The 15,240-nt window shown below is 32.8% G+C and overlaps 1 protein-coding gene across 4 annotated transcripts in view; it reads left to right on the forward strand.

Annotated features, from left to right (window-relative positions):
• Window positions 1–15,240, forward strand: part of MON2 (MON2 regulator of endosome-to-Golgi trafficking) — a 101,505-nt gene that overhangs the window by 24,101 nt on the left and 62,164 nt on the right. For all 4 annotated transcript variants that reach the window (XM_074325464.2, XM_019732421.3, XM_019732423.3 and 1 more), the window contains 3 exons: window positions 1,528–1,625; window positions 2,334–2,459; window positions 7,499–7,693. In XM_074325464.2, the coding sequence (XP_074181565.2) occupies window positions 1,528–1,625; window positions 2,334–2,459; window positions 7,499–7,693 (419 nt within the window). The remainder of the gene's footprint in view (window positions 1–1,527; window positions 1,626–2,333; window positions 2,460–7,498; window positions 7,694–15,240) is intronic.

The raw sequence follows: 15,240 nt of genomic DNA on the forward strand, positions 1-15,240 counted from the left end.
ATGAACAAGTCTCCTATTGTGTACTTATATTGTGTTCAATATTTTAGTATTGTTTTGAGTGGCTTCCTACATGTACTTTTTCCATTTGAAGTACTTCTTTAGTGCAAATTCCCAAAAGTGGGTTTCCCTCATGTGAATTTTTGTCTCTGCGTATTAACATGTGTTAAGAATATTTATATAATGTAAAGATTAATGTTATCCTATACCTTTATTGTGATTTTTGACATCTTTTCTTGTGATTTAAGAAATTTCCTAAAAACTTAGAAACATGTCCTTTCAGAGAGCTGGCAGATATTGTTTGTTACAATTTTTATAATTTGATAACCTTAACTATAGAAATTATGTATTTTTCATCTATTATCCTTTATTGGATATAAAGTAATTTTTTTTTTCATGGATAGTTGAAAAGATCATAAGGTGCTGCCATCATGAGCAACCTTTCTGCTTTATGTAGTCAAGAAACAAAAGATTAAATTATCTTTCTCTTTATATAGTTTTTTCCCTTAAACTCTTGATATTATGCAGTCTTTCATTTTATTTGATGTTCTTTGGTAACACTGGTAAAAATGGCAATACTAGTAAGAAATGGTAATGCTGCCTACTCTAATAATTACTTCACATTTCCTCAAATTAACCGTTGGTCAGATTTTTCACGTTCAGTTTTAGGCATTATGACTCTGTTGGTTTATTAGAATATTTACGTTGACTTTGGTTTATTGATTTTCATGCATTTTTCCTACAGGGAAATGCAGATGGAATTCTAGCAGTTTGAAATATTAAGGAATTAAACATAGGATAAAACAAGATGGTTCTCCATTTCAAATGTCTTAATATATTCATAACCTCAACATAATTCCTGGATTGATAGTTTTAGCAGTGTATTTCTTAACACTAATATTTTATTTGATACTCTCTAATAAGGTAGACCATACTTAGAATCTCTTTCTTTTCAAGTAGTCATTAATTCAACATTTATTCCAAATAAGCTGTCATAATTTACAGTGAACAGTATTTTATTAGTATTCAAAGAAATGCCGAGTTGGGAAGCACCATAACAGCTGACTCTTAGCTAGCTGGTCAGTACCTATAACTGACAGTAATTTTAGTAGATCAAGCAGTTAATTCTCTTGAAGATGGTAAGATGATACAGGAATTAACCATGTGGTAAACTTTTATGTTTGTTTGATATTTAAAGGCACATTCAAAGATCATGTGAATTTCAAATCCATAAAATAAAGGGGCTAGAAAATGAGAGAGACTGGGAAAATCAAATAGATGGGTAAAAATAGTGAACTTATTAAAATGAATGTAAGATATTGAACTGTGATTTTTATGGCATTTTGTATAAAAATAGATTCCCAATTTTTTTTTTTCATTTTGGAGTTACAGTTCTGAACTAATAATCAAAGTTCATAATTCTATAAGCAAGCAAGTATATATTTTAAACATACCTTTTATATAGTGTGCAATATTTGATTTAGTAAAGGTCATTATGAACTCCTAAACCCCATCTTATTTTGATTGCAGATATTATAGAACAACCAGTACTGGTCCAAGCAAACAGTAACAGAAGATCTGTCAGTACCCTTAAACCTTGTGCTAAAGATGCATATATGCTTTTCCAGGTATTTCAGTTGATACAAATACTTTTTGTAGAATATAATTTGGTGTGAATTGTTGATTTTGGAATTTTATATGTATGATTTAATTTTTTTAAAGTGTCAGTTTTTTAAATTGTCAAATTTTAAAGTGTCAGAAGTAGTATTTCAAGAGTTCTAAAACATTAAGATCATCTAGCTAATTCACAAATGTGATACATAAAATGTTATGTTTCACTTTAAGGAAATAAAATGAATTAAACCCAGAACTAAAAAATAGGTAAATTAGAGATGAGTAGTCATATAAAATAATTTCTTTAACAGGAAAATTTAAGTAATAAATCTCTGGTCTACTCAATATAGTTTGATATACAAATACCTGATTTTTATATTACTTGTCATGAATAAATCTTTCAAGTAAAGTAAAATTTATCTGTACTGAATGTTTTATTAATTTTGATTAAAAGGTTTTAAGTGGGTTTTCATTAAAAGAATGGTAGATTAACCATTTATCTGTGCACTCTATTGTTAATAGTTGTATGATTCATTAAAAGTTTACTTACATAATCAAGTATATAATTTGTCAAAATTTGAAGTACCAATGCTTAGTTTTTAAAGGGTATAAACTACTGTTTAAGAAGAGGTAGTTTTACAACATTTTATGAACTATGAATTTTGAAAAACATCTTTCATTCCAGCATGTGAATGTCTTATTTGTTTGACTTATTTTTACAGGACCTTTGTCAGTTGGTTAATGCTGATGCCCCTTACTGGCTAGTAGGCATGACAGAAATGACTCGAACATTTGGCCTCGAATTACTTGAGTCAGTCCTGAATGATTTTCCACAAGTCTTTTTACAAGTAAGTCATTAGTATCTTGCAACAAAATTAGTCTTTAATTTTTTCACAGATATTTTTCAAGAAAGTAACATGTATTCTTTCCCACATTCAAATACACAAACAATTATTCTTAGATTTTAGACATATAATTTAGTGTTATCTTACGTTTTTGTAGTGCCCTCACATCTTGAAATTTTAACATTAGAAGGAATCTCTAGAGACTGTCTAGTCAGGCATTTCTCAATCGATGGGTGTATGAGGGAGTGTGATGTGTGAGCTGTTTTTATAATATTTAAAACCAAAAGAAACTGTTACTGATTTTTACTTGATTATGTGTAGCTATGTGCTTGTAGATAATTTAAATGGAAAAAAGAAATCATCAATGCTAAATAAATTTAATGTACAATAAAAATATTTCAAAACAGAAAGCTAATAGGAGAAACAGTAAGACAGAATTCAAACTTTTCATTTTACTTGTTAGAAGCTAAAGTCCAAATTTGATTCAGTGATTTACATAGGGTTCCTAGCAGATCTTGAACTAAAATTTAGATCTTTTAACTACTAATCTAGCTTCTTTCCCTACCATGCTTCTCTAAGTCATCTGTTTCGTCCTTAGTGCTTACCTGCAAAATGTGTGAATCAAATGTCACTATAGTAGAAGATCCTTTAGCCCAGGAGTTAGGACTGAAATTTTTATTATGTGGTTCATAATTTTTGGTATATATTATGCAAATATGTTGATAGTGACCGATATTACCTTGTGATTCCCTTTCTTGTGTTATACTAGAATAAGTAGTATTTAGATATAACTTGTCTAACAGTCTTGTATTAAATGATAGCCATACAGCTACCACTTTTTCACTGCTTTCTACAGGCTATGAATGTGCAGAATTCCTTACATATATAATATATTCATAATACATTCATTGAATCTCTTCACAAATGCCTGATAAGTATCAGGTATTCCTGCTTTACACAGGAAGAAGCTAAGGCTTTCAGAGGGTTAGGTAATTTGTCTAAGGTTTTATGGTTTGTAAGTGATAGAGTTGGGATTTGAACTCAGTTTGGTCCAGATTCCTTGTCCCCTCTTTTTCATTCACACCCACATCCCAACCATTACCTTTAAGATATATACAGGATCTAGTTACTTCATATGACTTTTACCACAATCATCCAAATCTAATCCACCATCACCTCTTTCTTACCTCAGTTACTGCATTAGCTCTCAACTGGTCTCTTTGCGTCTATACCTGCTCCATTCTATTATGGTTGCTTCTCACACAACATCCAGAATGGTCTTTTAAAACAAGTCAGATCTTTTCAGTCTTTTGTAAAAGTGTTTTAGTAGATGGCCTTTTTGCCCAGAGTGAAAAATGAAGTCCTAATTATGACCTGTGGAACTTTTTATAATCTACTCCCCAATATTTCTTGGTCTTTTCTCTTTTCACTCTTCCTCTTACTGTTACTTTTTAGCCTCATTGTCAGTCTTGCTGTTCCTTAAATGACCCAAGTAAATTCCTGCTTCAGGGCCTTTGTAGTTACTCTTTCTTGGGTTTGCTTTTCTCCTAGGTAGCTTGTTCTCTTATTTGGCGATCTCTGCTCAGTGGTCAACTTATCAAACCCTTATCTCTCTTACCCCTCTTTATTTTTTTTTTATAACACATATTATCTCCTGACATATGTATTTGTACATTAGTTAATTTTCTCTCTTCCTCTATAGGAAAGTAAGCTCTATGAGGCAGGGATTTAGTCACTGTTGTACAGGTATCTATAATAGAGCCTGGCATATGGCAGGTGTTTGATAAATATGTGTATGAATGAATGAATGAATTGGTAAATGAATTTAATTAGAAATTTCTAGTTTGCACTGTGTTTTCAGATTTTGTAGGAAAAGATTTGAAAAAATGTTTCCATATTTGTTGTCCCCACAAAATTCTTATTCTACTTTATTCTTGCTGTAATGTTCAAGGAAAAAAAGAATTATCCTTTGTAAGATCCTAGAATTTACTCCTATAAAGTTTTCATTGAGAGAGAAATATTTTTGTTTCACTCATCATTTGCTCAAAATTTACCAGTCACTTACAATGTGCTGGTCTATGTGTTCTGTGCCAAGGATACAGAAGTTAAGTACTGTGTTTCCCCCAAAATAAGACTAGTCGGACAATCAGCTCTAATGTGTCTTTTGGAGCAAAAATTAACATAAGACCTGGCCTTGTATTATGTAAGACCCGGTATTATATTGTATCATATTATATGACATCATATCATATCATTATATCATATCATATTATATTAATTATATTATTATATTATATTATTATATTATTTTATATTAAAGCCTGGGTCTTATAGTAAAATAAAACTATAAATAAAATATTATACCAGGTCTTATAGTAAAATAAAACCGTGTTTCAGGGAAACATGGTAGACAATTAAAATTCTTGCCCTTATGGCACTTGCAAATCCAACTGGGAGAAAAATATTAAGTGAATGGTGAGATGTAATGAGTGCTGTGAAGAAAAAGTATAAAAAGTGCTATGGAAACAAGTAACATAGGTACCAAGCCTGGTAGAGAGTAGGTAAGGAATTCAACATGTGAAGCTTTTACCTGAAGGATGAAGTGTATAGTTAGTTGGCCGAAATAGGTAGACTAGGAAAAGAATATTCCAGACCAGTGACCCTGAGAAGGGATCTGTCTCTAGAAAATGAGTTCTATAAGGGCAGGGACAAAATTCAGCTTAAGCCTGAACGCCTTTCCCTAGCAGAGTTCCTGGTACATGTTAAGCAGTTAGCGAGTAGTTGCTGAATAAATCAATAAAATGTAGTAGGTGAGGAAAAAGGCAGTCTTTTGCCTTCTTCAAAATAAAATCAGCAAATTATATAGCTTTTTATACTTTATGAATCAAAGATGACTTCTAGCTTTCTGGCTTGAGCAGTGAACTGCTTGCTAAGATGGAATACACTATGGGCAGAACTTTTATCACAAAGGATAGATTATTTAGTTTTGAACACACTTGGATACCTCAGAATGAGATATTACAAAACGTTAGTTGAATTTATACATCTTGTTCAGTTTTGGGCTGAATTTATAAATTTAAATGTCACTGGCTTATGGTTATTGAAGATATGGGAGTGAATAAGATTAACTATGGTGATAGCATAGACTAGGAAGTGAGGGACAGGTACTCTGAAGCTCTGAAAAATCTCAGCATTGAATGGTTGGGCATAAAAAGGTAAGAATATAAAAGAGACTTAAGAACATGAGGCCAGAAAGAAAGGCAGGAATGTACACAATAAAAGACAAAAACAAAGCTTCCACATAAACCAAGTAGTCAGTTATGTCAAGTGCTTCAAAGATATCTGGTAAGATGAATGAAGACTGAAAAGGCGATGTTTGCTTTAGCCACAGAGATCGTGATGAATATCTTGAGAATAGTTTGAGTTGAGCTGAGGTGGTTCGAGATGATTGTGGAGGCAGCCCAACTGTAATCAGTTGAGTAGTGAGGGGGGAAAAGTGAATAAATGAAACTTCTAAGAATTGTCTGTAACATTCATAAATTAACCAGTACATAAAATTATTTAGTGAAGTATGAAAATGAACTTAACTGCGCCTTTAATTTTGGCAGACAAACTAACTAGATAGAGAGTAGAATTTCAAATCACTAAATTCTTAAGATCCCATTTTGGGGGGAAAGAATTAAAAAGTACATTAAAATGAATATAAACGTCTGGAAGGATATATATTTGGAAATAACAATGGCTAGCTAATTTATTTCCAAGAGGTGAGATTATGCAAGACTTTCATTTTTATCTTTTTATGTTCCTGCATTTTTTTCTTTAATGAATCTCATTTATTTCCCCTCTAATTGTTTTTCTTGAATAAATCTGATTTTTTTAAAGATACATTTAAAAATTGTTGTGATTCTGAACATGTAAACTTCTTTGTGCCTTATTTTTCTCTGTTTATGTGACACTAAAGTATTAGATTGGATGATTTTTATGATTGTGTCTTTGTTCTCTGCCTCAATGAAATTTGGATGATTGAAATAACAATAAATATATGTTTGAGGTTAGACATTAAATGTCAGCTGGGCCTTATATTGTAAGTAAAGTGGGACTACTTTGGCTCATACAGGCAGGGAATTAACAGATTAAAGGAGTTCTTCTCTATAATTTAATATATATATTAAATATATATATATATCGTCACGGGATATGGAGTACAGCATAGGGAATAGAGTCAAAGGAATTGTAATAGACACATACGATGTCTGAGGAGCAATAGATTGGGGAGGGGGGTTACCACTTTGTGAGGGGTGAGATGTCTGTTGCATTGTTTTGTACACCTGAAACTAATAAAAAATAAAATAAAATAAAATAAAATAAAATAAAATAAAATAAAATAAAATAAAGGAGTTCTGCATAATATACTCTGAGGTTAAGAATTCTTTTCAAGGTTTCCCAGACTTTAAAAAACTATACTTGTTTGTTACTGTGTTGTTGTTTTTTTTATTAGCTTGTTGTGTTCTGTTTAAGCAGCCTAAGTAGGACAAAATATTATGTTAATTAATAAATCTATGCATGAACGGAATTGTTCTTTGCAAAAAAGAATCAGTAAGTTGTATCTTATACTTTATTAATAAAGTTTTTTCTCCTCAGCTGCCTATTTTTAAATACTTTATCTGTTTGAATTTGTATAATCTATTTTCTTTCTTCTGTTCTTTGTTTTTAATTGTTAGTGTCTTACTAAAATTAAAATTCCTAGCGATAAGCATCACTTAATTCCAAAATCGTTAAATGTTTCTTTTAAATTTAGATTGTCTTTAAAACTTAGTGAAATATTGATTAGACTTTGAGCTTACACTCTCAAAGAGCAGTACTACTTTCAGAATTGTTTGTGAATGGTAAAATAATAAACTATATAAGCTTACATAATAAAGCCAAATTATTTACACTGATTATTAAGAAGTTTTATTTACTAGGGAGACTGTTTTAGAAGCATTAAGTACAAGCTAAGTTAATTCTTTTTTTCTTCTTCTTTTTTTTATTTTTTCAAATAGCACCAGGAATTTAGTTTCCTCCTTAAAGAAAGAGTATGTCCTCTTGTGATAAAGCTCTTTTCTCCAAATATAAAGTTCAGACAAGGTTCCAGCACTTCATCTTCTCCAGCACCAGTTGAAAAACCATATTTTCCTATCTGCATGCGTTTGCTGAGAGTGGTATCTGTTCTGATTAAGCAATTTTACAGTCTTTTGGTAAGTGCTAATTTTCATACATATTTGTGTGTGTAATGGCAGGCAGTGCTTTTTAGAAGATGATGTATTATAGTATTTATCTTTTTCACTTTAGTTAATCAGACTTTCTTTTTATGAGTACCTATAGATATTCTCCTAGATACTCTAAAGCAGGGATGTCCAAACTGCGGCCTGCAGGCCAACTGCAGCCCGCAATCCATTTTTAATTGGCCCGCAGCAAATTCCAAAAATACATTTAGTTTACTTAAATAAACCAGGTGAGGCAATACGTACTTCACCTCGAGTGAGTGGCCCGACTGTTTGTGTATTTTACTGCATATGGCCCTTGGTAAAAAATGTTGAAAAATGTTTGGACACCCCTGCTCTAAAGGTTCGTTATTTTCTCTCTTGAATGTTTCTTATGTTTATATAGTATCTTTAATGTACATTTAGTAGAGTCATAGCCTGTTATCTGAAGGCAGCATAAGCTCTGTGGCTTTGGAATTTAGTTTCTTAGCTAATTATCTATAATTTGATGAAAATTAAAGTTATGGTTTCTTCAGTTTATTCTGTTTTCATTTATACTCTTTCATTTATATTAACAGATTAGTGAACACACAATGGGATTTATAGATGATGTAATACAGAATTGTACACCTGAAATCTGTGTAACTTTACTAACAATTGTCACCCCAATAAACTTTAATTTAAAAAAAAAACAGATTAAAGCAAAAAAGTTAAAGATATGATGAATTCTAGGATTAGAAATTAATTTTGATTTCTGGTCCAATATTGTATCAATTTTGCATAAATTTATGGTTTTAGAGTATGTTATGATACCTTGTCATAGTTGTATCAGTATAATGGCTTACTCTTAAACATTCAAATATTTGTCAAAGAAAATGGTGTATTACATTTCTTTTTAATTTTATGTTAAATTCATCATTGCATAATTTTGTAGCACATATGCCCTCAATTTTAATTAACAAAAATAATTGGTTGTTTGATCACCTACTGTGAGCAGTCAATGTACTAAACGTTAGAGATAAGCAACATTGCAAGCTAAAGGATAGCAAAGATAGTTTTCATACTAAATTCTATGGAGAGCTTTTTAAAATAAAGTTTTTTCTATATTTATGATAATTTGTTACAAATTTTCTTTTAATATTCCAAATCCATTTATGCAAAATGCAATTAAAAATAATCTTTATATATACTTATTATAATTATTTCTGGCCACACAAGGTATATGTATAATATACATTGATGTATTTAATGAATTGTTTAGAAATACCTATAGAAAATTAAATAAGATTAACTTATTTGTGTTGCTGTTTAGGGACCCTGTAAGCTATCAGGGTTTGATGCCAAAGGTTTAAGAGTCTTTTGGTATACTGTTAATTGTTGGCCTGGATTAATAATATATAAATGAACATTAGGTACATAAGTTTATAAACTTACAATAGTTCATAGCTCCATCTTTCTCTTAAAAGAATTAACTTTGTAAAAATTATGAACAGTGTTCCCTGCAACATGTTAGCTATTTGATACAATTTCCAATAATTATATTAAATTAAAAAAACTAAGACTTTTTTAACTTTTAGAAATTTTGAAAGGCAGTAGGCATTTTGAAAATAAATGAAAAGTAGCTTAGTTTCTCTAATGATGGAAAGTTTTTACCTGTCAGCTATTATATTTTCTATATTGTATTTATTTGTAGTCTGTTTCAATCCACAAAAAAACTTTGAAAAAAACAAAAACAAAAAAATCCCCAGAGTGACATCACCAAGATGGTGGAAGCTCCAGGCCCTCCATCCTCCATGGAGACACTGATTTAACAATATACAGATCAGATTGTGTTTGTGAGAATTCAGAAACCAGTTGAGAGATTAAGGCACCCCAGGGAAGTGCAAAGCCAAGAAGAGGTTCATTACAGTGCGTGGGAAAGCCTGTTGCACTTATCTGCCATACCTTATCCCACTCCTGGCACGGCATAGCACAGCATGATCAAGAGAAAATTCCCAGTTTATGGCTTCTCCTTCAGCTAGGAGAGAAGGGTGAAATGTGCAATGACATTCTAACTTTTTGGGGTACTGCTCAAGGGATTGGTTTTTGTCTCACCTAACTCTTGGAACACTGACCGGAAAGGTGGTAGCCCTCTTGGATGCCCGAGGGCCTGCTGAAAATAAAGGCAATCCCCCGTGGCTTGCTATAGCACCAGAGACTGCAATACTTCATAAAGATACTAGGGGGAGCTCCTGAATAGAAATAGGCCAACCTCTTCAGCTGGGAAATTATACACATAAGCCTAGAGGAAACACACCAACAGAAAAGGTTTGAGAGAACCCCAAAATTTCTAGGCAGGTTGATTGGTGAAAATATTTCACTGTACAAAAACTAATACATAAGGAGTAACAGAGTTGGCTATATTTTTAAATGCCCAAATTTTAACAGAAAATAACAAGGCATACGAGTAAACAGGAAAACGGCCTAATCAAAGGAACAAAATAAATCTTCAGAAACTGACCTGAAAGAAAGGGAATCGATTTAGTTACCTGACAAAGAATTGAAAATAACCATCATAAAGATGATCAGTGGGTTCAAATAGAACACAGACAACTGCATGAAATCAGGAAAATGGTGTCTGAACAAAATGAGAATATCAACAAAGTGATAGAAACTATATTAAAGAATCAAACAGAAATTCTGAAGCTGAAGAATGCAGTAACTGAATTGAAAAATCACTAGAGGGGATCAACAGCAGACTCTTACAAGCAGTAGAAAGAATTGGTGGGCCATTTGAAATTATCAACTAAGAGGAGCAAAAAGGAAAAAGAATTAAGAAACCCTAAGGAACTTAATGGGACATTGTCAAGCAGACCAATATATACATATCTAGGAAATAAGCACTGTGTTTTACTCTTACACTCAAAATACCTCTGACACCAGATGTGTGGATTTTTTTCCACACACTGACCAATTCTCTGACAGCTGGGTGTCCTACATTTCAGTTCAGTAAGTAGTGGGTCCCCAAGTAACCCACAACATCTGTTTAACTTGGTTACAAATTGGAGATTCCCACCACACTCTTCTTGGTTTCAGTAATTTGATAGTTTTTCACAGAACCCAGGAACACATTTTACTTATTACAGGTACTCCCCACTTTCTGAAAGTTTGCATTGTCCCACTTCACTTTTATGAGAGACCTACATTAGTAACTGTTTTCACTAACTGAAAGGAATCTATAGAGAATTTTTGCTTTAATGAAAAGAGTCATTACTATACTAATGTATGTCTTTTGAAAAAGCAAAATGGGTAATATGAACTATTAAAAAGCAGGAGATACTATTTGCTTTACACCATTTTGGTGTACAAAGTTTTCTTAGTAACACTTCACTGGAGATAGTGGAGGAAACATGTATTGCTAATTTATTACAAAGGATATTTTAAGGGACACCAATTATGAAGCAGATGAAGAGATACATAGGATGAAGTCTGGAAGGGTCCTGAGAGCAGAAATTTCTGTCCCCGTGAAGTTGGGGTAGGCCCTCTCCAGAGAATGGGGGGGGGGGGGGTTCCTGAGAGTACCAAGCTTCTAATCATGGCTTGGTCCTTCTGTTAACCAGCCCCTACCTATCTGGTAACCAGCATCCACCAAGAATTGCCTCATTAGTTGCCTCAAAAGGTGCTTCTATCACCCAGATAATTCTAAGGGATTTAGGAACTTAGTGTCAGACACTCCTATCACTCAGGAAATTACTAGGATTTTAGGAGATTTGTGTCAGGAACTGGAGTAAACAACCAAATATTAGAATAAAAGATACTCCTAGCATTCCTATATACAAGGGGTTCTGTGTCAAGAACTTGGGGTAGAGATCAGTATATATATTTCTTATAATTTCACTATGCATTGTGAGAGTTGCAGATGAGGAGAAAAAGGGGCAGAGAGCCTATTTGAAGATGTAATGACTGAAACTTCCCAAATTTGAAGAAGAAAACAGATACACAAATTCATGAAACTTAAGAAATTCCAATTAGGATTAATCCAAAGAGACCTATTCGAAAACACTTTATAATCAAACTGCCAGAGGAACAGAGTCTTTAAAGCAGCAAAAGAAAAATGAGTCTTCATATACAAGGGAGCTCTTAAAGATAATCATCAGGTTTCTCAGCAGAAACCTCGCCAGCCAGAAGGGACTGGGGTGATATATTCAAAGTACTGCAAGAAAAAGCTGTCAACCATGAATATTGTATCTAGCAAAATTTTCCTTCAAAAAATGAAAGAGAAATTAAGACTTGCCCAGATTTAAAAACAAAACCAAACAAAACAGAGAGTTATTAGGCCAAATATATATCACCTCCCTACTTATTCCCTAAATATTATCAAAGTTGTCTTAGGAGAGCTTCTCCTCTTTCCCTCTTTAAAATGTTGTTTTCACTAATTACGATAATGCTATTGGAAGAGAAGACATTTGTCCTTTTCCTTTTTATATTCAATAGTCAGTCACGGCAAACCAAGTTTTTCTTCTCCACAGTAATGCAGCATGTCTACATATTCATCATAACAAATGCAGAATTTACATTTTGTTTCTGTTTCCAAACTAAGAATTACCAACTTACTTATCTTTTATTTTTATAAAGTTTGCTGCCAAATTGTTGAAATTCATATGTTGAAGCTCTAACCCCCAATATGATGGTATTTGGAGATGGAATCTTTGGGAGATAATTAAGTTTAGATGAAGTCATGAGGAAGGGCCCTCATGATGATGTTAGTGACCTTATAAGAAGAGACACTTAGAGAGCTTGCTTGCTGGCTCTTTCTCTGCCATGTGATAGGGATAGGGCAGCCCTCTGCAAACCAGGAAGAGAGCTCTTACCAGAACCCAGCTATGCTGGCACTCTGATCTTGGGCTTCAAGCTTCTAGAATTGTGATAAATAAATTTCTGTTTTCTAAGCCGCCCAGTCTGTACTATTTTTGTTTTGTTTGTTTATGGCAACGCGAGCAGACTAAGGCACTTCGTTTCTGTCCACCAGTTCTATTATTGAGCAGTTCATTTAGTGACTTTTTCAGAGATACAGATACTTTATTCCTTAGTAATTTCAGTTTTGGATGAAATTGCTGTTATTGAGTGCATATATTTTGGACACTGCAAAGTGCTTTGGATCTCTTAATTCATTTAGACTTCACTACGACCCTATAAAGAAGGCATTTGTATTTTTATTTTATAGCTGAAAAAATGAGACTCAGGACATTTATGTAATTTGCCTGAGATTATACAGTTTATAAGCTTTAGAACTGGGATGTTAAGTAATTCTTTTAGACCCCCAAACCAGGCTCTTAACCCTACAGCATCTTACTACACTGTTTTCTTATTTCTCATTTCTTCCCCTCTCCAAGTCTGCCAGTGCCTATTTCTTGTACTGCTTCTGTATTATTCTCCATATTTTGACCTTAGTCTCCTTGACTTGGGGGGCATAAAAAGGGGGGAGAAAACAGCACAACCAGCCACAGTAAAGATTGAATATTGCTGTTTCAAGGAAGAGAAAGGCGTACTTCTATGCTTCACTCATCAATTGGGTGTGATAACCCACTAGTAAAACCTCTCTTCACAAAGGCAGCTCTAGGATTGTGTTTGAAAAGGTGAATTGTTCAGATGTATATGATATTATTTCCTCAGTATTATAATTTGTTATATTGGGACTTATTAATATGGGAAAGTTCAGATATCCTAGTTCCTCCAACGTCAAAAGTTAGAGATATGGTAGTTGTGAGGTGAGATATGTGATTGATGTAGAATGCTTCCCTCTTATTTATTTGTGTCTTCTTTATTTAAGCTTGGTTTAAAGATAATCTTTTAGAGGACACAGTACAGTAGTAATTCTTACTTTTTAGTCATAGGACTCCTTTGCACTCTTAACAAATATTGGTGAACTTTTGTGTATGTGGATTATTTCTACATTATTTACTGTGTTAAAAATTATCTGAGGTGATGCTAAAACCCATGTTACCATAAAAATTTATTTTTATGAAAAATACCTATATTTGCCAAAGAAACAAATTCATTGTTTTATACTTTTTTTGTAAATCTCTGTAATGTCTGGCTTAATAGAAGGTAGCTGGATTCTCATATCTTCCTCTATTTTCATTCTTTTGTTTGGGTCAAAGTATATGAAGAAAATCTGACCTCACAAAGATATGTAGTTGGAAAAGGCAGAATTATTTTAATGGCTTTTTCAGGTGACAGTGGATATTATTCTTTGATATCCAAACTGGAACAGTGACACATTCATAAAGTGTAGAATCTGAAACCATATTAATGACATTTTCCTACTCTGTTAGATTAAAATTCATTGATTCATCTTGTGTTTCTATTGTATCTTTTACCCAAGTGTGTTTGTAACATCACTTATTTTAGTTGTTCAGATATTCCAAATGTTAACACTTTATACAGTTCCAAAAACCACACATGTTAATATCACCCACCATTTAGCAGAAGTCTTCTGTTATTAAGAAGCTGTCAAGGTGTTCTGGCAGATACACATTTTCCAAAATTCTAATTTTTGTTTGAAAGCTTGAATTTTATCATTGGCAATAAATACTCTCAGTTTTCCATACAGGCTTACTTTGTTCATTTTTGAGAAAATGTCTGTAATACACACAAATCTAAGTAGTTATAGTTGGCTATTTGCTCCTTAGGTTAAAATGATGTTCCACAGGGAAAAAAGGTGACTAAATCAGTTCCCAACTGTGCTTTTCCTCCAGATAATCATTGTACTTTGAGATACAGCAAAAGTGCTTTGCATGTACTTGCCATTTTGTCGCACAGAAAAATAGGCACTTATGGGTCAATAAAGTTGGTTTAATAAAATCAATCATTTTTATTTTATTTTTTATTTTAATTTTATTTTTGTTATGGTTCTTAAGTAAAACAGACTTTTAAAAAACTTGTGTGTTATGGTCAAGAATACAGTGACAGTAGTAGTACAGTTTGGTGTTACCGGATTGATTCTTGCTAAAGCATCACTTGTTTTACTCACCATTGTTTTGCATCATCAATAAATGTCAACACATTGAAAATGGCAAGTAATATCTTAGTATTATTATGCAAATAATCGTGACCTCACAGATCCCCTAAAATGGTCTCAGCGACCCCCCAGGGGTCCAGGAACCACACTTTGGGAACCACTGCATTGGAGAATCAGTGTTCTTCCCCAATATTCACCAGCTTATCTTGTTCTATCAAGTAGCTCAGGAGCGAAGGTAATGAATTTTTACAGGTTAGTTCTGTTAATATGTATATGTAGAGTGACTATGGGAAATTACAATACCACAGGCATTTAGGTAAAAATTTAATATAGCTAGTACACGAATATCCTTTCCCCTTTCTATGATCTGAGCTTGGTGCTCCTCTGTCATCTGAATCAGTTAGGCTCCATGCCCAGATATCTTTTTAAGAAACATATCTTTAAGGAATCCATGAAACTTAATGTGGCTATACATCTCTTCTCTGCTTTTGCCTTAACTGCTTTTAAAAAGGAACAAATGGGGCTATAAACTGATTGTCCA

Source organism: Rhinolophus sinicus, chromosome 1, assembly GCF_057876585.1.
Source record: "Rhinolophus sinicus isolate RSI-liver-muscle chromosome 1, RSI-T2T, whole genome shotgun sequence".
In the NCBI taxonomy this organism is placed as follows: Eukaryota; Metazoa; Chordata; class Mammalia; order Chiroptera; family Rhinolophidae; genus Rhinolophus; species Rhinolophus sinicus.